This window comes from Pipistrellus kuhlii, unplaced genomic scaffold, assembly GCF_014108245.1.
Source record: "Pipistrellus kuhlii isolate mPipKuh1 unplaced genomic scaffold, mPipKuh1.p scaffold_m20_p_9, whole genome shotgun sequence".
NCBI classification, from domain to species: Eukaryota; Metazoa; Chordata; class Mammalia; order Chiroptera; family Vespertilionidae; genus Pipistrellus; species Pipistrellus kuhlii.
The window spans coordinates 8,758,585-8,782,171 of record NW_023425595.1 but is presented as its reverse complement, the minus strand read 5'-3'; the positions used below and the strand labels follow the sequence as shown (position 1 = coordinate 8,782,171).

At 50.4% G+C, this 23,587-nt stretch overlaps 1 protein-coding gene and 1 long non-coding RNA gene across 4 annotated transcripts; one reads left to right on the top strand and one right to left on the bottom strand.

Annotated features, from left to right (window-relative positions):
• Positions 1-1,447: 1,447 nt before the first annotated feature.
• Positions 1,448-18,452, top strand: LOC118712572. The gene is made up of 3 exons (XR_006740818.1): positions 1,448-1,834; positions 12,569-12,572; positions 18,415-18,452. It is a non-coding gene; the product is annotated as an uncharacterized LOC118712572 (long non-coding RNA).
• SLC35C1 (solute carrier family 35 member C1) lies at positions 2,226-21,885 on the bottom strand. 3 transcript variants are annotated; one of them, XM_045577532.1, is made up of 3 exons: positions 21,876-21,885; positions 7,528-8,131; positions 2,226-2,967 (listed from the first exon to the last, which is right to left on the bottom strand). In XM_045577532.1, exons 2-3 carry the CDS (start codon positions 8,060-8,062, stop codon positions 2,408-2,410), a joined length of 1,095 nt encoding a protein of 364 aa, XP_045433488.1. In that variant the 5' UTR covers positions 8,063-8,131; positions 21,876-21,885; the 3' UTR covers positions 2,226-2,407. The 3 variants fall into 3 exon arrangements, with proteins under 3 accessions (XP_045433488.1, XP_045433490.1, XP_036282335.1); XM_045577534.1 differs by lacking the exon at positions 21,876-21,885 and adding an exon at positions 9,305-9,433 and having other exon boundaries at positions 7,528-8,054; XM_036426442.2 differs by lacking the exon at positions 21,876-21,885 and adding an exon at positions 8,660-9,283 and having other exon boundaries at positions 7,528-8,054.
• Positions 21,886-23,587: the final 1,702 nt, after the last annotated feature.

Here is a 23,587-nt window from a genome sequence, read left to right as displayed (position 1 = left end):
ATCAGTGATGAGAGAGAATCACCGATTGGCTGCCTCCTGCACCCCCTTCCCCCCATTTCCCACTGGGGATCGAGCCCACAACCCAGGCATATGCCCTTGACCAGAACTGAAGTCAGCACAGTCTGCAGGCTGACACTCTATCCACAGAGCCAAACCAGGTAGGGCAGCTCTTTGGATTAGGACCAGGAGACTCATGTTCCACTCTGGGCTCACTACTGTTTTGCTCTGTGGCCTCAGAAGCCTCCTTTAAACTTTCTGTGCCTTAGCTTTCCTAGGCTGCAAGATAAGGAAGGGGCTTGGGCATGTTCATTGATGAGCACCATTTTTTTTGAACAAAAATCGTCAGGAAAAAAGCATAACCTCCGAGAACTCAGGGCACTAGGTTACTATTTCCATTATTGAGCCTTGACATGTGTTTACATGTGAGCCCTTCGAAGCAGATTTGGGTTTTTATATTAATATGACTTATCACAGTGCCTGGCACATTGTAAGTACTCAACAATGCCGAGTGTAGTTAATATCTATGCTGTGAAAGCAGAGACTTTCATCTGAATCCTCTGTAGCCTCTCCCTTCCTATGCTCCTCTGAGCCTCAGTATCCTCCTATATACAGTGGGGATCAGTGAGTGCGCCCAGGTCACAGGGTACATGTGGGTGGTGGGGTTGTAAAGATGAATGACGGATGTAGAGCACGCAGCACAGTGCCAGTAAACGACAGCTATTGCGAATATGAAACCTGAGGTTGGCCACCTACGTCCCAGGAAGTGGCTCTGATCCAAGAGAAAATGCTTTTCTTAGAAGGACTGCCCTGCTGGTACCTGGACTTGGTGAGGGCAGGGTCGCGTCTTCCTGACCTTTACAGACCCACTGCTTCTCCTCAGGGCCGTGTTCATAAATTTATCTAGGCCTAGCTAGCCCCTTCCTGCACTCAGCCCCCGCCTCCCCCGCCACACACACACATATACACAGGCTGGCTTACTTCAATTTTAATTAAGTCACACACAATTCAGGGCATCAGGCCCTACCAACTTCATTAGAAACCATTTGGGATTGTGGGGAGACTGGAAAAGGGGGTGTTGAGAAAACCCACTCTCTAGTAGGGGTGTCGAACTCAATCAGAGAAGGGGCCAAAATCTAAAATCCAGCCTAAATCGCGGGCCGAATGGTTTACTGAACAGTCATATACTGTCATTGTGATGGAAACGCAGCGGAGTGCAGTGATGACAGCGCGGTGTGGGCCACATTGCAAGGCCTGGCGGGACGGATTTGGCCCGCGGGTCTTGTGTTTGACACATGTGCTCTAGGGACTAAACCACCAGGAGTTACCCCAAGGAGCTGGGTGGAATAAAATGCCCAACGGAAGGGCCAGGGGTGAAAGGGAGCCAGAGGCCCGGGGGTGTGGTGAGAGGGTGATCTGGTTCTTTCGGCCGCACCCTTAGGGAAGAACGCCATGGCTCACTGAGCAGGGCAGAGGCTCAGAAGCAGGTTACGTGCCTTCCTGCAGGGATCCGGGGGGCCCAGCACAGCTGAGGTGGAAGGTGCTGAGCTGGGTCACTGCTCCATCAGCCCCCTGGGGAGAAGCTCTGGGGGAGGCAGTTGGGAGAAGCAGGAGTGGCTCCGGGCTCCACTTCCTGAGCCAGGCGGCCGCACTGGCTGCGGGGAGACAGAATGAGGCAATAAAACGGGTGTCAGGGGCGAGGGGCGTGCTAATGACTCCGTTTAACCTGTAAGAGATGTGTGGTTCTTCATGTTCAAGAGCTGGAAACATGGGGTGCAGATGGTGGGGAAAGGGCGCTTTTCCATGATGTGCCCCGTTCCCAGGCCACTTCCCAGTGGTACAACTGATCCCTTCGCCCCTTCCACGGGGCCTGGTGGCTTCTCTGCAGAGAAGAGGGGACACTGGTCCCTTTCCTTCCTCAGCCCAACCGGAGCTGGGTTTGTGGGGTGAAAGCTGTGCTGCCTGCCCGGGACCCTGGGATGTGAGGTTTCCCAAACCCCTTAGCTGCCCTGTGGTGGCGTCAGACACGTCTCCCTGAGTACAAGTGAAGACCAGGTGGCTTCGCCATATGTTCCTTCAAGCTTGTGGCCTGTCCTCAACCCCGAAGACCCTGTGGAGGTAGAAAGCCCTGGGACGGGGCAGGAAGGGGTGTGCCACTTTTCTACTCCCCAAGGGCCGAGGTGCTCTTCCCACGGGGGTCCTTCCCCCAGATGGGAAAGGAAGTTGAGAGGATCGGTGACTTTCCGACATTACTTGAAAACACTGTTCCGTTTTGATCACCAGGTTCCAATCCGTCTGCAAACACCCCTCCAGGACTCCCTGGCTGGGTCAGAGAGGCCTCTGCTGCATCCATGGGCTTCCTCCCGGGGGCGCTCTCCTGGGCGGGCCATCCCGAGGTCCCCGCAGGAGCTCACACCCCCAGGCTGCTCTTCTCCTCCACCTTGGGGCTGGGCTCCTCCTGCACCTTCTTCATCTCCCAGCCCCTGACCCAGGTGTAGGCGGAGGAGCCCCCCAGCACCATCATGTTGCTCGTCCACCAGAGGAAGCTCTTGGCCTCCTCGTAGTAGAGGACAGCCAGCACCGTCTGGGCACAGGCCTTGGCCGTGCCCGACACGTTGTGGGTCAGGGGGCTGGTGAACTTGATCTGCAGTCCCGTCACGTAGCCGATGGCAAAGCCGAACAGGCCGCCCAGCGTCATCATGCCCCAGAAGTGGGCGCTGCCCAGCTGGGCGAAGCGGAGGAGGGCCTGGAGCTCCCCCAGCAGCAGGAGCAGCGGCAGGAAGAGCACGCAGGCGTTGACGTTGTTGTAGAAGGTCAGGCGCCAGATGCTGCCGTCCACCGCCGGGAGCACCTTCTTGGTGTAGATGGCGTTGAGCGAGACACACAGGCTGGCTAGCACGCCAAAGAGGGTGCCCGTCCAAGACAGGGTGCCCTCTGCCCCCTCCTGGTCCACACCAAGCCAGAAGCCACCTGCAGTGGGGACAGGAGAAGGGGCGTGGGTGAGGACGGGAGGGAGAAGGACAGAGAAGTTTCCCCCTAAAGTTCACAAACTGTAATGCTGCCTCACCACCCCTCCCAATTGGCTCTGCAACAAATATGTCGGAAGTCTCCACCACATGCAAAGCACAATACAAGGGCTGGGAAGTGGCCCAGGACAGGAGCCTTCCTCACGGAGCGTGCGCACATGCGTTCCAGCAAAGGAGAAAAGCGTTGAAACAATTCATTGCGTAACAATTGTAATGAGGCCCATAAAGGAGTACAGGGTGCTGTGAGAACCCATCACTGGGTGGGTGACTGTGTTGGCCTGGGGCCTCTGGAAACTAGAACTGAGTTCTGAAGGATGAGTATTTAGTGGTTACAATGACTGTGGGTGAGTGGTTTTTAAGGTCTCAGAGGCTGGGCTTCCTGGTGTGTAAGATGGAAGCCTGAGTCTTTTTCCGATACGCCCAGTCCCAAGACCTCTTCCTGCCTGCTCTTCCCTTCTAGATCCCTGGCCTGCCATGGGCTGCTGGGCACCTGCCCACGGGGACAGTACCTTGAGCCAGACCCCACTTTCCCAGTAAGCAGGACTGACTCTTACATGGGGTATACCCCGTTACTGCATCTGGCAACATGGGGCAGGAGGGAAGTTTTGGTGTCAGATTGGGGCTTTGCCATCTCAAGGCTGGGCGGCCTGGGAAAAGTTTACTTAACTGCTCTGAGCTCCCATTTCCTTCAGCTGCAGAGATCTGGTCACTGTCTTTTCTTAAAAAAAAATTTTTTTTTTAAAATTGATTTCAGAGAGGGAGAGATAGAAACATCAACCATGCGAACCATTGATTGGCTGCTTCCTGCACGCCCCCTACTAGAGATCGAGCCCGCAACCCAGGCATATGCCCTGACCTGGAATTGAATGGTGACCTCTTGGTTCATAGGTCAACTCTCAACCACTGAGCCTCGCTGGCTGGGCTGGTCCCTGTCTTGACACTCCTCTCCAACCCATCTACTCTCCACCTTGCAATCAGAATGACAAGGACCTTCCTCACATACAGATCTGCTCAGGTCCTGTCCTGGCTTAAAGCTCCTCCCAGCCTCCCACTGCCCTCAGCAAATACTCCAGATTCACTTCACTTGGGAAGCCTCACAGGTAGGGAGTCTTGCCTGGACCCAGCCATGAAGGGCACATGCCCTTCCTTCTGCCTGAACAGTCCCTCCTCACTCCTTCCTGACACCATCTAGCACTTCCTCCAGAAGGCCTGCTTAGCTGACCCTTCCCAACTACCTCTCCCTCCCCACCCAACCAGGATCCCCACAGCACCTTCTATGTCCCCATCACAGCTCTTGCCACTCAGTCTTAGCTCATGCACTGCCATGCATCATCACTGTGACCCCCAGGGGTGTAGAAGCTGAGTCTGCCTTCCCCAAATATGTATCCCCAAGCTTGGCAAAGTCCCCAGCATGTGCCAGATCTCAATTAATACTTGTTGAGTGACTGAATAGAGGTTGTTCTGGAGGCACTTGTCAGGATTGAAGGAGATGAGTCACCTGCCACACTACAGGAACTCACTCCCAGCATTCTCTTTCTTGGTAGAGCCTTTGTGAACAGGTTACCCAAAGACCTGCTCTGGGGATGGAGTGGGTGGGCTTATTCAGAGAGGCCCAGAAGGGACTGCCACCTCAAGGTCCCAGACCAGGAGGTATTCTCAGCTAGAGAGCTTTGAAAGGCAGTGCGACCTGGGGGCAAAAGGGGCAGGGAGGAGGAGGAGGAGGAGGAGGAGGAGGAGGAGGTCTAGGGTAGATGCCTTTGACCCATCTTCCTCCACAAGGAGGAAGGAAGGGGAACCACTGCAGAGAGGGAACAGGTCCTAGGGCAACAGAGAGCACCAGCCTCCCTGTGCTGGCCAGTGAATGCACCTTCTCAGAAGCAATCTCACCATCAGCTACTTGAATTACTTTTCGGATTTGGGCCCAGTTTCCCTAGTGACATCACCTTCCTCCACACAAATTCTCCCACCAAGAGCATCCCCCACCCACCAACACACACACACGGTCTCTGAGATTGAAGTGGAGATCCCTCAGACATTGGGGAAGTGTGGGAGAAAGTGAGGCCTCTCCTGGGAGGGGAAGAGAGGGCAGCTGAGAAAGATAGGCCAGGATCTTAGCAGCTCTTCCCACTCTAACCTCCACCCTTCCCCCCTCCCTCCCTCCCTGATCTTGGGGCTAGACCGAGCAGCCCTAGATCCTTGCTGAAGGGGGAACATTTTCTAGGACGGGTGGCATGGGATGCCCCCCCCCCCCCCCCCCCCCCGCCCCGGCAACCAGTCTATCGATATTTTGGCCCTGGGCTCTGAGACACCAGTGAAGAATATGTAGGTCAACCAAGACAAACTTTCCAGCACCAGAAAAAAACCTGAATAGGCTTAAGGAAGGATCGCATTCCTGGGTGACAGAGGCCCAGGAACAGTGGGGGCTGCTGGGGGTGCTCTTACCCAGTGTGCTGCGATAAAACAACATGTGGTCTATAGTATGTGCTGTCCAATACAGTCGCCACTGGCCACATGTGGCTACTGAATCAGGTTAAACATCTATAACCGAGGAATTTTCAAAATTTCATTTAATTTGAATTACAGTAAGTCTTCACTTAATGTCATCCACAGGTTCTGCTCCTAAAACAATATACATTAATATACTAGAGGCCTGGTGCATGAAATTCATGCATAGGAGGATCCCCTCAGCCCAACCTGCACCCTCTCCAATCCGGGACCCCTTGGGGGATGTCTGACTGCTGGTTTAGGCCTCATCCCCAGGCAGTCGGACATCCCTCTCACAATCTGGGACCACAGACTCCTAACTGCTCACCTGCCTACCCACCTGATTGCCCCTTATTGCCCCACCCCCTGCTGGCCTGGTTGCCCCTTAGTGCCACCCCTGCCATCCTGGTTGCCCCCAAATGCCTCCCACCAGCCTGGTCACCCTAACTGCCCCCCTGTGGGCCTGGTCACCCCACGCAGCCTGCGGTTTGGTCATTTGGTCACCCCCTCATAATCCCCCTGCCAGCATGGTTGCCCCACAAAGCCTGCTGCTCAGTTGGTTGGTTGCCCCTCACTGCCCGCCCCCTGCAGCCCTATGGGCCTGGTCGCCCTACATAGCCTGCTGTTTGGTCCTTTGGTCATAACTCACTAACCTCCCTGCCAGCATGGTTGCCCCACAAAGCCTGCTGCTCAGTCGCTTAGTTGCCCCTCACAGCCCTGCCCTCCCCACCGTGGGCCTGGTCACCCCACATAGCCTGCAGTTCGGTCCTTTGGTTGTCCCTTACTCACCCCCCCTGCCAGCCTGGTCACTTCATGCAGCCTGCAGTCGTTTGGTCGTAACTCACTAACCCCTCTGCCATGGTTGACTCACACAACCTTTTCAGTTGTCTGTTCGGTTGTTTTGGATGTGACGGTCGCTTAGCCTTTTATATATATTATATAGATAGGCTAATTGATATAAACAAGTGTTAAGTGCCTATGCATCTTATCATTGACACGTGCCCAGTGATTACTGTATTGGGTAGTGCAGCTTTAACATCTAGGGGATAAGAATAGAGCAGAGTGGTTAGAAGCATAGGACTGGCAGTCTGATCAATCTGTTTGCATCCCAGCCTGGCTACTTTCTTGCCATGTGGCCCAGGACAAATAACTTAATCTCTCTGAGAATCAGTTTCCTTGTTTGGATAGAGATGATCATGGTGCCCAGAAACCTCTGGGGAACAAAGGAGATGCTATAATATGTGAAATGATTAGCACAATGTCCCCATCAGTAATTGTGATTTAAAAAGTACATTTTTATTAATTTCAGAGAGGAATGGAGAGGGAGAAAGAGATAGAAACATCAACAATGAGAGAGAATCATTGATCGGCTGCCTCCTCCTGCATGTCCCTTACTGGGGATCGATCCCGAAACCCTGGCATATGCCCTTGGCTGGAACTGAACCTGGGACCCTTTAGTCCGCAGGCCAACGCTCTATCCACTGATCCAAACCAGCTAGGGCAATAATTGTGATTTTTTTTTGAAGGTCAAGTCTGGGAAGACAGCTAAGACCTCTAAAAGCATATCTCTTACCACTGTCTCAGGTGTTATTATTATTATGCACCTGCAAGGTCAGGATGACAGTATATTTATTAAAAGAGGAATTGTCTCATAGAAATGAGATGGGGAGTCAGGACACCTGAGTTTAGAGGTCAAGTGTATGGAGTCTGGTTACTTGAGATCAGATCCCAGCTCTGCCACTTATTAGCTGTGCAATCTTGGGCAAGTTACTTCACCACTCTGTGCCTGGGTTTCCCCCTGTGAAGTAGAAATCATAATTCCACCTGTCTGAGGGGCCCTACCTGGACACCCAACTTTCGGGGTGACCTCAAGCAAGTTATTTGTCCTCTCAGGCTCATCCTCATATTACCATTGAGGGAGCTGGGAAGGATACAGTCGGAAGATGCTTGGCAGGGCTATTCCTTCGGGTTTTGGCCCCCATACCTCCTCTATTTCCCACAGCCCTGGATTGCCACTCACCGATGATGATGCCGCAGGTGAGCAGGGCGTAGAAGGAGGTGGTCTGCTTGAGCAGGAGGTAGGAGAGCAGCACGTTGAAGACGGTGGTGAGGGAGCGGCCCACGTTGTAGAAGGCCACCCCCACGTACTTCAGGCAGAGGTTGTTGAAGGTGATCATGCAGATGAAGACCACGGACAGGGGCAGGACGCTGCGGGCCACCCTGAGGTCCAGGCGCAGGGCCGGGAACTCCATGGCCCCGGGGCAGCAGGCGGACAGGGTGCTGAGGCCCTTGCACAGCAGGGCGGTCACCAGGCACTGGTAGAAGGTGACGAAGATGGGGGTGTCCAGCTGCAGGGAGGGGCTGTCCAGCAGGTACTTGTTGAGAAACACCATGGAGATGGAGGTGACCCAGTAGAGAAAGACCACCAGGGCGATCTGCAGGGCCCGGAGCAGGAAGGGCTTCCCCTGGCTGGCCTCCGCCTCGCCGGAGAGGTCGGAAGTCCCCATCAGGGCCATGTGCAGGATCCTGGAGCGCTTCAGAGGGGCCCTGTTCATGGTGGCAGAGGAGCTGGGTCACAGCATGGCCAGAACTGGTCTCCCGGAGTATTGGGAGGGAAGCACACTCTACTTTATCCTCAGGCCGCGGCCCTCAAGAGTCACCTGGGGGAGGGCCCAGAGGCCTCCTCCCGCTGCCCTCTAGGATGGGGAGGTTGGGCTTTGGGGTGAGCCTCACAACCAGCTCCCACGCTGAGGGGCCTCATGACACAGGGCGCAGGGTAGGGGTGGTGGACAGGCCGAGGACATAGCAGGGGAGAACAAGGGAGGGGAGAGGAGGGGAAAGAAAAGAAAAGGGGGAGTAGGAATGAGGGCCAAGGGGCTGGAGGGCTGCGTGGGGAGAGTGCAGAGAGGGAGGCGTGGGCTGCACAGGAAGAGAGGGGGTGGCAGGGAGGTGGGAGGCCTGCAGGGAGCTGAATGGAGGGAGGACGTGCGGCGCGGGGGGAGAGGGATGTCTGGAAACAGGGGTCCAGGGGAGATCGGAGAGGCTCGGGGCGGGTCCGAGGGACGCGGGAGGAGGCCGGGCAGTGTCAGCCCACAGCCCACGTTTTCCCGGTGCGGTGTGGGTTCCGGCCCAGTCCCGGAGCCAGGACTCACTTCCGCCTCCTCCTTAAAGAGCCCGCAGCCCAGCGGCCTCTTAAAGCCACAGTACCCAGACAGTCAGAGTCTGGCCGCGTCGGGGGCCCGACCGCCACCCAGCTCTCGGCAGCCTCCGAAGGTTCTTCTGGGTGTTTGAGCCTCACCCTCTTCCTGCAAACCCCGCTGGCTCCGACCCTTCTAAGGCTAACACCCCGACTCAGCTGGTCGCCCCAAATCCCCGTGCAGGCTGCGCTCCCTCCTCCCCGGCCCTGGCACCCCTCGCTTCCCTCCATGTCTAGGAACACCCACGCCCCCGCTGGCCCTGGCCCTGGGTCGGTCACTTAGTCCCAGCTCACTCTTGCCAAACATCTGTGCAGTTCCCTCCTTCCCCCCACTCTCCCCCTCCCCAGCCCTCTCCCAAACCCGCGATTCCCTGCAGCGCTCTCAGACCCCGGATGCCATGACGCCCCTATTACAGGACCTCAATCTGTCATCGGGTCCCCCCATTCCAGACCTGTGGGTAGCCTCAAAGCTTCGCCCTCTCCCCTGGTTCCTCCCCCCTTCCTTGCAAAATCCTCCTCCCAATGCGGCCGCCGGGCTCAGCCTGCGAGCTCCAGCCCCAGGGCTGGTGTTCTCAGGTCCCCAAAGCGACCCCGCACTCACCGGGTTCTCCGCGCTCCCTGCCGGCCCGCGCCCCCCGCAGCGCTGCACCTGCACCTGCGAGGCGCACCCAGGCCCTGCCCGCCAAGGACAACTTCCTGTTCCCGGCCCCGGGCGCGGGCGGTGCCCAGCCTCGCGGCCGGCCTCCCAGCTGGCGACCTAGGGTGGCGGAGGGGCCCCGGGCCAATCCAGCTGGTAGTGGGAGCAAGTACCTATCCAACAATAGGTACTTGCTCTTTCCAAGGCCATCCCAGCCCCAGGTATCTCGCCCCAGCCAGTGGCCCAGAACCCCCAATCCAGTTACCGCAGCTGGCAGATTCCAGCATCCGGCTGCATCCTTTGCCCCTCACTCACTGGCCTGGGGTTTAAGGCTTGGATTCTCTTGCCCACAGGGCATGGAGGGTTCTCCGTCCCCTCCCAAGACTGAGCCTGGGAAGTGGTCCCTAGCCCCGGACACTCACTCTTCAGACAGGCGCACGGGCTGACTTCTCCCTGGTTCCGCTCAAGCACCAACGTTGGGCGTTGGGCAGCTCACTTCTGAGTCTCTTTATTATACACCGTTGGGTTGGACTCTACCAGTGGGTCTCAGACTTCTCACTCAAAATTCTAGCTAGTATGGTTGAAAGTAGGGAGTGTATTTCAAACACCATTGGATTGGTACCATTCCATTTACTGGCCAGGTATCCGGCATTTGCTTTAAAATACTCAGTTCGGTCAACAAAGAGAAAAGAAAATGGTGGATGGCCGAGACGGGTTTGGCTCAATGGATAGAGCATCGACTTGGGGACTGAGGGGCCCCGGGTTCGATTCAGGTCAAGGGCATGTACCTTGGTTTTGGGCATATCCCCAGTAGGGGGTGTGCAAGAGGCGGCTGGTCGATGACTCTCTCTCATCGATGTTTCTAACTATCTCTCTCCCTTCCTCTCTGTACAAAATCAATAAAAAAATATTAAAAAATAAAAATAAAAAAATAAGGGAAGCCCTAAAAAAAAAAAATAATAAAAAAGAAAGAAAGAAAGAAAGAAAATGGTGGATGAAATAAGATAGGCAAAGTGTTGATAATTGTTGGATAGGTACCTGGGGGTTATTGGCAGAGTTTTCTTACTTTTCCATATAAAAGGTAAAGCTGGTGAACTATATTTGAAGATTCACATGCTAACTACATATATGCTCACCTGAGCTTAGCACAGCCCTAGTGGGCCATAGGGATCTGGGAGGGGTTATGGGAAATAAGCTCCATCCAGCAGCCCCCCAGGCCGGGGCAAACGCCTCAGCGGAGCTCTGCCCTAGGCCCTGCGCTCTCTCACTAGCCCTCTGGTCCTCACCCTGTGATACCCACACTCCAGGGACTTCCCGCTTCCTAGTTATGGGCAGGTGGAGGCTGCCTTCTGGTCACCTTATCACCTTTGGGGAAGGAAAGACTTAAGTGGACTGAGCTGGTCATCCGAACCTTACTTGGATGGTCTTGCTCCGGGGCCAAACTTGGAAGGTTGTGGGTTTCGTTAAGAACAGTACGTGCTCCAGTCTTTCCTCTCGTAGGTCTGGTTGTTCACCTGACAAATAATTGAATGACAAATAGGGAAACTTGTCTCTGAGAAGTCCCAGTTTTCTGGAAGGGCCCCTCTCCTTGTCATAACAACAGGAATGAATGTATCGGAGGAATGTGCTGCCACCTTGAGCCCCTTACTTTTTCTCTCTCTGAAATGGAATCCGGAGCAGAAACAATAACAATACCTAAGTCTGTTACAGCTGATTCCTGGTGGCGGCAATGCCCAAAAGTCCATTCGCCATTTCCTGCCTCTGAGACCCCCTGGAGCTGCCCTGCTTGCTATTACACCCCCCACCCGCCTGTTCTTCAGCTTTTCCCCAGTTCTCTGAGCAACCCTGGACTCTTCCAATGACCTTCTTTCTGTGTAAGTTGCCTGGAGTCTGTATTTTTTGCTTGAATCACAGAACTCTAGATGGCTACTGTGGGTATTTCTCTGTCCAAGAGGAAGGGTCAGTGCAGCAATTAGCCAGATCCAGAGAGTGAGTCCAGCCACTTCAGCTGCACTCCTCACCAAGCTCTGGGATTCCAAAGAACAGGGTGGAGAAACGGACTGGGCTGGGTAGCAGATATGCAAATACTGGTGTGTTTGCAGAAGGGCTGCCACCTGGTGGATGTGGGTCAAGGTTGGCTTCCTTCTTTGGGTCATTGCTGTAAACCTGGCAGAGGGGACAGAGTGGTGTGAATCCCTGGGAATTTGAAATTGGTTTAATTTAACAAACATCTTCTGAATGCTCTTTATGTTTGACCCTTCCTGTGCTCCTTCCCCTCTACTGGGCTCACTATTCAGTTCAGATGATTCATAGGACACCTTACACTGGCATATTGATGGCCTTTTTTGCCATTAGTGGGTTTTGAATGGTCTGAAATGAACACAAAGAACCCAAGTTTAACATATAGGTTATCTGAGTGAATGACTGAATACAGAAATGAATTGAGTTAATTACAATTCTGGAGCCACAAAATCCATAATAAGAAATCCTTTTGCTAAGTTTATGCTTTTTTCTGTCCCTTGTAGTATAGCATAGCAATGAAAACTTTACCCTCTAGAGTCAGCTAAGTTCAAGACCTGGGTCCACCACATTTCAATTTTTCTGGCTGTGGCCGATCACCTAACTTCTCTGGAACATAACAGAGAATGGTGATAATATGTTAGTATAGTGCCTGTCCCATATTTGTATTCCTTGTTTAATTTAATTTAATTTTTTTTCTCTGCTCTTTCAATGATTCCCACATCTCCTCTTGTCACTGGGCACATTTGTCATCATTGCACTAACTGTATCAGTTAGCTATTGCTGTGTAACAAACTCTTCAAAATTTAGATTACAAGTATGTGGCTCAATTAGGCAGTTCAGCTGATCTTGGCTGGGCTTTCTCACATGTTTTGTGGTCTCTCATATAGATTAGTTAGGATGGCTTCAGCTGGGATAACTAAGCTCTCCTCCATCTTATCTTTCAACTAGAGGCCCAGCGCATGATTAAATCATGTGTGTGTGGGGTCCCCTAGACCTAACCTGTCATCAGAACCAGGTCCTCTGTCCCATGAAGCCTCACACACTCTGCGGACACTGCCGGCACCCTGTGACGCTCCAGAAGTCCTGGTGCTGTGGCTGCTATGGGACCCTGAAGTCCCGCCCACTGTAAGACCCATCAATGCACCCCCAGTAGTTTATTGTGACACTGTCATGGTGTCACGAACACAGGCCTTTTATGATATAGAGGCCCGTTGCATGAAGGTTCATGCAATAGGCCTTCCTTCCCCTGGCTGCGGGCACTGGTTTTCCTCCGGCACCTGGGACCTGGGTTACAGTGGAACCAAGCCTTCAGCCTTCAGCCTTCAGGCTTGGCTCTGGCTGCAGCAGAGCCTTCAGTCTTCAGTGCCTGCTTATGCAAATTAACCCAACATTTTGTTGGGTTAATTTGCATACTTACTCCTGATTGGCTGGTGGGTGTTGTGGAGGTACAGTCCATTTGCTTCTTTCTCTTTTATTAGTGTAGAATCTACAACCTGGGTTTGTTCTTATGAAACAAGGGCAGAAGTCTGAAAGAGCCAAACTGGCCAGGGCATGTTGGACTTTTTAAGAGACTGACAATTTTCCTCCCAACTTGTTTGTACCCACCAGAGATGCCTGAGAGTTCCCGCTGTTCTGCATCCTTACAAGAACTTGGTATTGTCACTTTAAAAATGTTTATTCACTCTAATAAATGTGTAGTGATCTGTTATTGTGGTTTTAATTTTGCATTCCTATAATGGCTAATGATGTCATCTTCTTATGTGCCTAAGTGCTATTCATATTTCTCTATGGTGAAGTGTCTGCTCCCATGTTTGCTTTTTATTATGGAGCTGTGAGAGTTCTTTATGTATCTAGATAAAAATCCTTTATGGGAAGGATTCAGGTCGTGGGCATGTACCTCAGTTGCAGGTTCAATCCTTGGTGCATGCAGGAGGCAACCAATTGATGTGTCTCTTTCACATTGATGCTTCTCTCTCTCTGTCTCTCCCACTCCCTTCCACTCTCTCTATAAAAAAAATCAATGAAAAAATGTCCTCAGGTAAGGATTAACAACAACAAAATAATAATAAGAAAAAATATACATAACAAATATTTTTTCTAGTCTTTATCTTGTGTTCATATTCTCTTAACAGCATCTGTAGAAATGCAGGTATTTTACATTTTGATATCTAATTTATTATTTTTTATTTTATTATTTATGCTTTGGGACCTTATTTAAAAAATCGTTGCCTAACTCAAATCACATATTTCCCCCCATATTCTCATCTAGAAATTTTAGGGTTTACGATTTTCTATTTAGAGCTATAATCCATTTTGAGTTAATTTTGTATATGGCAACAGGTATGAGTCACAGTTCTTTTTTTTTCTTTCTTTTAATAGGTATGTTGAAAAGTTCCAGTAGCATTTATTGAAAATAATATTTTTTCTCCTTTGAATTACCTTGGCACCTTTCTTGAAAACCAATTGACCACATATTGCTGAACTCTATTCTGTCCTATTGATCTGATCTTTTCATTGATACTATATTAAGTCTTAAAATCAGGTATGGTGAGTCCTCCAACTTTGTCTTCCGTGTCTAGTCTATGTCCTTTGCTTTTTCATATAAATTTGACAATCAGCTTGCCAAAAAAAACCTCGACAGAGTTTTATTGAAATTGTATTCAATATGTGGATCAATTTGAAAGGAGGTGCAGGAGGATATTGTCATCTTAACAGTTTTAAGTCTTTTGAACCATGAATGTCACATATTTCTCCATTTATGTAGGTCTTTGCCTCATCAATGTTTTGTAGTTTTTAGCATACATGTCTCACATATATTTTGTTATTTTCATCCCTAATTCTTTTTCAGGTTGTTGTGATTGTAAATGCTACTTAGAAAATCTTAATAAACATCTGTTTTTTTTTCTGGATATGGAATACAATTGATTTTTGTATATTGATTTTATATTCTGCAACCTTGCTTAACTCACTTATAAACTCTAATAGCTTTTTAAAAGTTTTATCGTGATATAAAATTACATACTACATAATTTACCCACTTAAAGTATGCAGTTCAGTGGTTTTTAGTAATTCAGAGCTGTCACCATTACCACAATCATTTTAGAACATTTTCATCAACCACATTGGCAATAACACCTCATATCCCCTTACACTCACTTCTCATTTCCCCCAACCCCCTCAGTCCTAGGCAAACAATGATCTACCTTCTGACTATATATGTTTGCCTATTCTGGATATTTAATATAAATGGATTTATACAATATGTAGTACTTTGTGATTGGCTTTTTTTTTCCTGAACATGATGTTTTAAAAATTTATTCATTTTGTAGTATGTATCATTTAATTTCTTTTAAAAATATTTTTATTGACTTCAGAGAGAGGAAGGGAGAGGGAGAGATAGAAACACCAATGATGGGAGAGAATTATTAATTGGTCGCCTCCTGCACGTCCCCCACTGAGGATTGGGCTGCAAACAGGGAATATGCTTTGACCGGGAATCGAATTGAACCCAACTGTGACCTCATGATTCATAGGCTGATGCTGAACCACTGAGCTCCACCAGCTGGTTAATTTCTTTTAAATGGCTGTGTATTAGAGTTCTCTAGAAAAAAAAAAAAAAACTTCAAAAATAATAGATATCTACATCTACCTACATATCTATATGAGAGGAGACATTATGATACATTGGCTCATGTGATTATGGAGGCTGAGAAGTCCCATGATCTGCTGTCTGCAAACTGGAAACATAAGAGCTGGTGGACCTTTCAGTCCGCAGGCCTACACTCTATCCACTGAGCCAAACCGGTTAGAGCTGTATATTGTTCTTTATTTCAGTCAGTGTATGCTTAATTTCTGATTGGTACTTTTTCATATCCTTGAGGGTCTCACTGCATTTCTTGGGTTTCTAGAAGATTCTCGAGTAACATTATAACCGTGGTTTAGAACGTGATATCCAGTATTTTGCTTTCTGACATTTCTTTCATTTGTGACTTGTTTCTTTGTCTCTGCATTTTGGCTGCTTCCCTGTGTTTGTTTCTATGTACTGGGTAGCTCCTAAGTCTCCTTGAGTTGATAGAGTGGCCTGGTGTGGTAGGTGTCTTATAGGGCCCAGTGGCTCAGCCTCCTCAGTAACCTGAGGTGGATGCTCTTGGTGCACAATGGAAGATCTGTTGCACAGGAGACACCCTTATGGACTTGCTTCAGTGGGGCTTTGGTAATCAACGAGTCTGCCCCTTAAGTGTGTCTCTTATAGATGTGAAGAGTTGTAACCTGGCATGGTCTCACTCTGACCACTGGGTACACTGACTCTTGGACCTCCAAGGAGGTGCAAGGTTAGCCTCTGTCTGGGGCCACCCAGCAGGAGCTACAGAGACACCTGCAGCTTCCTCCTCTTTATAGGGGGTTTGGAAGTGCCCAGACGAGGCCCAGCTCTGAAGCAAGGCAGGCTGCTGTTGCTGGGCCTTAGGTCTTCTTTTGGAAGCTCTGGAGTTCTCTGACCCAGCTGCAGTTTGACTGGTTTTAGTCAGAGAAAGGACAGGCCATTCATATGCAAAAGCCAATGCACACAGCTTTGGTGGGGTTGTAAATTGGGTGGGGCAGGGTCTCTGGAAATCACCTGGGCGGAGCAAACAGCAATGGCTACCAGTCAGTCCTGCACCAGAGAGTTCCCGGGTCTCCAGTCTCCGAGTCCTGCACCCCTATGCAGGAACAATGATCGCTGCAAGCATCTCTGAGAGAAAGCCACCCTCGTGTTCCTGTCCTGATGCCAGACAGTCCAGTTTCTCCCCATATGTGCTGGGTCCCCCAGAGTCTAGCCCAGAACTGGAGTTCAGAGCTAGTGGTAGCTTGTATCTCCCTCCCGATTAAAAGAGCAGCACATCCAGGTGCCAGCACTTACAGCACCTTCGCACCTCTTACCAGTCTCACTGTGCTTTCTTCACCTCTCTAGTTGTGAAACTTCCACTCAGCCAGCTTTACTGTGGGTCTGGGTGGTAGTTGTTCTGCCATTTATTTATTTATTTATTATATTTTATTGATTTTTTTACAGAGAGGAAGGGAGAGAGCTAGAGAGCTAGAAACGTCAATGAGAGAGAAACATCGACCAGCTGCCTCTTGCACACCCCCTACTGGGGATGTGCCCACAACCAATGTACATGCCCTTGACCAGAATCGAACCTGGGACCCTTCAGTCCGCAGACCGACGCTCTACCGCTGAGCCAAACCGGCTTCGGCTGTTCTGCCTTTTAGTTGTAATTGTGATGTGGTTGTGAGAGGCAGCAAGTATAGATGTTTACCTATGCCACCATCTTGGCTCTCCTGTCTGAAATTCTTGAATAGATTCTGGTTATAGAGAGTAAATCATTGGCAGATTATAATCAAATCATTGATTACAAAGATACACAAAAGAACTTTCTGGGGTGATGGAAATTCCGGTCTCTTATCAATGTCAACATCAATCATTACTGGATTGTATGGTTGTTATATGGATACAAGCTATGCTTGAAAATCTGTGCATCCTGCAGAGACCGGTTTGGCTCAATGGATAGAGCGTTGGCTTGGGGACTGAAAGGTCCCGGGTTCGATTCCTTTCAAGGGCATGTACCTTAGTTGCGGGCATATCCCCAGTAGAGGGTGTGCAAGAGTCAGCTGATCGATGACTCTCTCTCATTGATGTTTCTAACTCTCTCTCTCCCTTCCTCTCTGTACAAAATCAATAAAATATATTAAAAAAAAAAAGAAAAAAGAAAATCTGTGCATCTTATTGTATGCAATTATATGTCAATAAAGCTGACACCAAAAAAAGTTGGTTGAAACAGTAATTCAAATGTTATTTTTATGAACCAGGGGTGTGGCCCTGAAACTTCTAATATTTTAGCTTTTACTGTCATCTCTTCCCTCTCCATCTGGACCTCCAGGTTTTTGGGCTTTTATGTTCTAAATTACTTTCCAGCAACTATGTGTTTGTTTGACAAAACTGTAACAAATTTTAAAGCTTTTTTTTTTTTTTTTCCTAGGTTTCAAGTGAATCAACGGGAAGGAATTCGGTTGGAAATGAATGTTTACAGCCATCAGTTCATGTCTTGAGCAGATTCTTGCACCCTGGGGAGATTTTGCAATTTCCATATGCATTTTGAAAGCAATTTTTTCTGCTTTCTAGGTTGTTTCATTTTAAAAATTCATTTCCAGTCATCCATGTCCACTTTACCTATTTAGCTATGTTTTCACAAATTCCACAGAATATTTCTAGTCTCTTAGCAAGGCAGACAAATTTGACACTTCCCAGAAACAGTGCCAAACAAACAGAGCAAGGCAGAATGGACTGAAAATAGATGAGGACATTAAATTAAAAAACAAAAATCCAAAGTCTGAAAGAGGGCTATAAAAATGCAAAAAACGTTGCGACACAAATGCATAAAAAAATGACTTCCTAACGTTCCCAAATTCTGTCCCTGGCTTGCTCTGTGACCTTGGACAAATTTAACCTCTTTCAACCTAATTTCCTGGCCTGAAAAGCGGGAGCTAATAATAGAACCTACCTCATGGATTATCACCGGGATTAAATGAGGTAATTCATGGGAAAGCCTAGAGCCCAGGGCCTGGCGTATAATAAAATAATATGTATTTGAAGTTATTATTATGACCTCCATGATGCCTAATTACACTGAAAAAACAAACAGGGAGTGGACATCTTCTCAACCTTTTAGGTCATTTCACTGGGGGTCAGACGGAGGCTGTGGCTCAGAAGGTGATCTTGTTCCCTGACTGGTGACAGGACAAGGAAGGGCGGTTGCAGGGTGAGGACGCTCAGAGGCTTAATTCTGAAAGAGCTTTAGACCTCCAAGTCCTGAATTCATTCACTTACTAGTGGTTCCTCAACAAACACACTTATTCTGAGTGTCCCACAAGCAGGTCAGGGATCTTGCTCACAGGCCAATGGGGGGATGGCACCCAGGGTGGGTGAGCCTCAATGGCCTCTCTGCTCACGTCAGCCTCAGGGGGCAGAGAAGGCCCAGAGGCTGAAAGGGACTTGAAATATGTCTGGGTACAGCCAGCAGGGACTGCCCTGGGTCCCCAGGCTGAGGCACTCCTGGCTTCTGAGGTCATAGCAGCCTAACAGAGAACAGTCACTTTCCCCTGGGCCAGAGGCACCCTGAGACCCGGCATGGACAGGCAGGGAGCCCCTGGACAGGGTGCAGAGGCAGGAGAGCCAGCGGCGTGTGCGGCAAGCATTTAACACGGTCTTAGCGTGTCAGGGACGTTCCCTCCAGCCCATGCTTTTTGGGGCATGAGGAATTTCAGGGCTGACACCAGGATTTAGGCTCAAAGCCAACGACACTTAGCGATTCTCCTCTGTTACTGTGCAGCCTGTGTCTCTCCGCACTCGTGACTCTTCCCCCGCACCCCCATCCCCCAAACTGCTGGAACCCGCCGCTTCTCATGCCTCAAGTGAAAAAGCGCCCTTGGAAATTTAACTCGAGGCGGAAGGACACAGACGCTCTTGTCCTAAGGGATCCTGCAGTCTCAGGTGGAGTGCCCCAGGTCAGGAGAAATCTCTGCGTGATTAGAGGCCCTTGGCCCTGGAACTGGATCAACAAGAGCCAGACAGCCGACCTACCTTCTTTCCTCAACCTCACGACCCAAAGCGGCTGCTCCACCCCCCCCCCCCCCTTCCTAAGCCAGTCTGAGCACCGGAAGTGACCGCTTTCCTGGAGGGAGGCCAGGCAGTGGGAGAGGGTGGGGTGGGGGTAAGGGGGAATCTGGGGCAGTTCCTTTTGGCTGCCTGCACACCCGAGACTCGCTGAACAGCCCTCAGGCAGCTACCATCCTGGCACCTGCCCAGCCAGGAAAGAGGTCCCAGCACACAGAGCTGGGGTTCCAGAAGGAAAGGCCTCAGGAGCCCCCGCGTCCGCAGGGCGATGAGAACGTGCAGGAAGAGGATTCCAACCGCAGGGGATGGGCAAGGAGGGCCTGAGCTTTAACCCAGGGCTAGACTTAGACATCGGGTTCTCTTCCCCTCCCCTTCCTCTCCCCCCTGCCCACCCCAGGCAAGAGAGGAGGGATCATGGGGGGCGGTGGGGGGGGGGGAGAGGGGAAGGGCAAGGCCATGGTGCACCTGGTCGGGGCAGGGAGTGGCAGGTGGAGGCCGAATTCCTACATTTCGAGAAAGGCTTAGCTGGAGGAGCTGGAGAAGCCCCCCGTTTTTCTGAGGGGTGATCCCAGAGAGAGCCCGGGATCATCCACGGAGCATGGTGTGGGTGCCGCGGAGGACAGCCAGGGTTGGTGGGGTGGGCAGGGTGTGCGAGATCAGGCCCAGGCTGTGGCCATTCCACCGCCTCCTGTCTCCTGACCAGGAGAAGGAACGTGGCTTGAAGTTCAAGGACCTACTCACCAGGCAAATTTGCAGATTTACCGGCTGGGCTGTGCCGGAGGGGCAAGCCCATGGGAGGGGCTGGCCTTAATCCGGGATTGTGGGGAAGGAAAATAGGCCAGGTGGTTCCTGTCCAGGCCCCTGAACTCTTAAAGGGGAAGGTGACTGACAGACACTTGGGCAAAACCAAAGTGGGGATCCTGCCCTCCTCAGCTAACAATTCCCCATGCACCCACCCCAGGGAGTTTGTTAATTAGTGGGAAGGGTTCTCCTGGCTGGGCCAGGATCTAACATGGCACCACAAACTCTCTGAGAGCCCAGATTCTGAGGTTGGCCCTCACCCCCCCTCGCCCCGCCCTGTACTCCCCAAAGGCTCTCAGGATCTGCCCCATTCTGTGCTGGGTGCTGTGTTGTCACAGGGGGGACTGCATTTGTAACCACACAAAACTTCCTTTCTTTAACATGACTTTTCCTCCTTCCTTTCCTTTTGATTCAAGCCGTCCTCCTCCAGCACCCTGACTCTCCCACCACCTTCTCCCCTGCCTGTCCATCCCCTTAATCAAGAAGCCCTCAGGACAGCCCTAGCTGGTTTGGCTCAGTGGACAGAGCGTCAGTCTGCGGACCGAAAGGTCCTAGGTTCGATTCTGGTCAAGGGCACTTGCCTGGGTTGCGGGCTCAGTCCAACGTGCAGGAGACAGCCAATCAATGATTCCCTCTCATCATTGATGTTTCTATCTCACTCTTCCTCTTCCTCCTCTCTGAAAAAAAGAAAAAGAAAAGAAAAAAGAAAAAAAAAAAAAAAGAAGCCCTCAGTAAAATGAGGTTCTGGTCAGCATCAAATAATATTTATATATATATATTTAAAAATATCTTTTTTATTGATTTTCCACAGAGAGGAAGGGAGAGGGATAGAGAGCTAGAAACGTCAATGAGAGAGAAACATCGACCAGCTGCCTCCTGCACGCTCCCTACTGGGAATGTGCCCACAACCAATGTACATGCCCTTGACCAGAATCAAACCTGGGACCTTTCAGTCCGCAAACCGATGCTCTATCCACTGAGCCAAACTGGTTTCGGTGGCATCAAATAATCTTAAGAACAAAGTGTTAGGTCTGTTGACCACAGAAACAGTTTCAGTTGAATTAGAGATAACATCTGGCCTCAGGCATGCTTCAGCTCCAGACCCCACTGACCACATCCTTGCAAAACCAGACAAGACCCCATGGCTGACATCTGGACCAGATGCAATGATCTGGTAGCTACTCCCTACCCTGGCTCTGACCCATCAGCAGAGACCATGATCCTAACCACCAACCTAACAGCCTCAGTCCCCCATATGGAAGCCATTGGGGAGCTATTGGGGAGCCAGGTCTTTGAGCACAAGCTCACCTGTGACTCGGGTGTGGCACCATTTCCTTAAAAGTAAACCTCTACTTTCTTAGCTGCAAATCCGGTTTGTGTTTTATTGGACTTTGAATGGACCAGGTGAGTGGACCCCAGTAGTTTAGTAACATGTTTCTTTCTCATGGTGATCCTGGAGAGTGGGTGGTATTTCTATCCCCATTCTACAGAGGTGGAAACTGAGGCCCAGCGAGGGGAGCCTGCCCTGCCTCTCCTTCCTCCCAGGGTTTGGCCCTTCTTCTTCGGGGCCAGGCTCTGGCCAAGCAGAGGGAACTTTCTAGAAAGCAATTCCAGGCAGAGGAAGGTCAAGCAGGCAATTCACAGGAGCTGTGTGCCCAGCGGTTGTTCTTGGCAAAATAGAAAGTCCGACGGTCATGTAAGTGCTGGACACCGGGACCTAGTTCTCCTTCATGTCCCCTCCCCACCGCGGACCTATGTTGAGGAGGGGAGAGCGGGAGCAGAATGACAGACAACCTGATCAAGTGCTGATAGCAAGAGGGGCAGGCGGACCCCTAGGAATGGAGCCCCTCTCCAGACTGCAGGAGATGTGGACGAGGAGGAGGGGGGGGGGCTGCCCAGCTAGAGGGGATTAGGTGGTGGTGAGGGATGGTGGTGGGTGGTAGGTTCTGTTGATGCTGCTTCCAAAGGGGCCCTGTGTGAGTATGAGGCAGGTGGCTGGGATTTCTGAAGTCCAACCCATATCTGCCATTGTTGAGTGTGGTTGCCCCCCATCTCCCCCACTACTCCACCTTCTCCTGCCTCCCTCCCCCAACCTGGAGTTAAGGACAGAGCAAGGGAAATCATCTAGGGTGAGGCCACGGTTCATGAGAAATTCAATGATGCAATTTCAGGAAGATGCAACATAAAAATGCTAATAAATGTGTATGCTCTAAGTTGGAAATAATGCAAAACCCCTCAGTAAGAAAATTTATCCGAATGGTTCAGCTTCCTAGAGTTGGAGCAGCTAAGTGAGTTGTTAACTGGGAGCTGTATACCTGCCCCAGCCTCTCGGTGGTGTCACTGGTTATTAACTGGAAACACCTGTCTTCTATATGCACGCACTGTGGTTTGCATGCATCCAAATTTCTAATTTCTGCGGGGAATTCTGGAGACGATGGTGCTGCTTTCTCAACACGCACCGTTATTATAACTTTAAATCTCTTATCTGTATCCTGTAACAGGGCCATCCAAGCGTTCTTTAAGTGGCGGTGCTGAAGAACGCACCTGAAAAATCAATAACGTTGGAAAGGAAGTGAGATGTGATAAAACGTGATGAAGAAGGCCGAACCGCCAGCAGGAAATGCTGCGCTGTTCATTTAGCAGAGTGCGCTGTGAAATATTAGAGATAATGCCGAGGAAATAAAAAAAGCAGCATTGAAGTAAAATTACGTCACAAAGGGGGTATATTTATGCAACACATTCTTTCTGCTTTGCATTCACTTCTATGGCAGAATTAGCCTGGCATTATGCTCGCTTTGAATTATGCAAGGTCTTCAGGAACACAGGCTTTGCATAAAATGTGACTGCTCTGTGCTCACCAGTGGGTGGGGAAATGGATGACAATCACTCTAGGGTGTTCTTAGGCCAGGTAATTAAAAAAAAAAAAATATATATATATATATATCTCGATATATATTATTGACTTTTTACAGAGAGGAAGAGAGAGGGACAGAGAGCTAGAAACATCGATGAGAGAGAATCATTGATCAGCTGCCTCTTGCACACCCCCTACTGAGGATGTGCCTGCAACCAAGGTCCATGCCCTTGACCGGAATTGAACCTGGGACCTTTCAGTCCACAGGCCGACGCTCTATCCACAGAGCCAAACTGGTTTCAGCTAGGCCAGGTAATTTTATCTGTTCGCCTTGGCTGGGGCCTCAGTAATGTCCTCTGTAAGCTGGGACTATTGCACTGGCTTATCTTGCTCGCTCTGTTAGATTTTGTAGAGACAGGCACCATCATATATATTTCCTGAGGTGTCTTTTCCAGTCAGAGTCCACAGCATACACGAAAGGCGTCTTTGTTAATTGTGAAGCTGGCCGTTTAAAGACTAGGGTCTCTCACTCATCTGAATCCAGGGATGAATCCTGGGGACAAGATTCCCTTTACTTCCATCCACAGAGTCCCACAGAGATACGCCCTGGAGGCTGGCGATAGGTGGGATGGGAAATTAAAAAGCCAGGTGCAATGGGAACCCAGCGCCACCAGAGGGCAGCACCAGCACGCAGCTGGAGCTCCTCTGCCGCCCCTCCGGGAGGTTAATATTTCATTCCACCAGGTGCCTGGCATGTTCTGGGTGCAAGTGATGGGGGGCGCGGTGGGGAAGGGCAAGGTCACCCAGGCCTCTGCTCTCATGAAGTTTACATTCTCGTGCAGGAGACAAACATGTAGCACATTAATAAACAAGGCTGTTTCAAGCCACAATAAGTAGCAATGATGTGGTGCAAATAAAATAC

Coding starts and splice junctions, on each gene's coding strand:
- SLC35C1 (XM_036426442.2), bottom strand. CDS start 8,934: ATGGAGGGAAGCGAGGGGTGCCAGGGCCGGGGAGGAGGGAGCGCAGCC. Junction 8,055..8,659: donor TCTTTAAGGAGGAGGCGGAA/GTGAGTCCTGGC, acceptor CACCATGAACAG/GGCCCCTCTGAAGCGCTCCA. Junction 2,968..7,527: donor CACCTGCGGCATCATCATCG/GTGAGTGGCAAT, acceptor TCCCCACTGCAG/GTGGCTTCTGGCTTGGTGTG.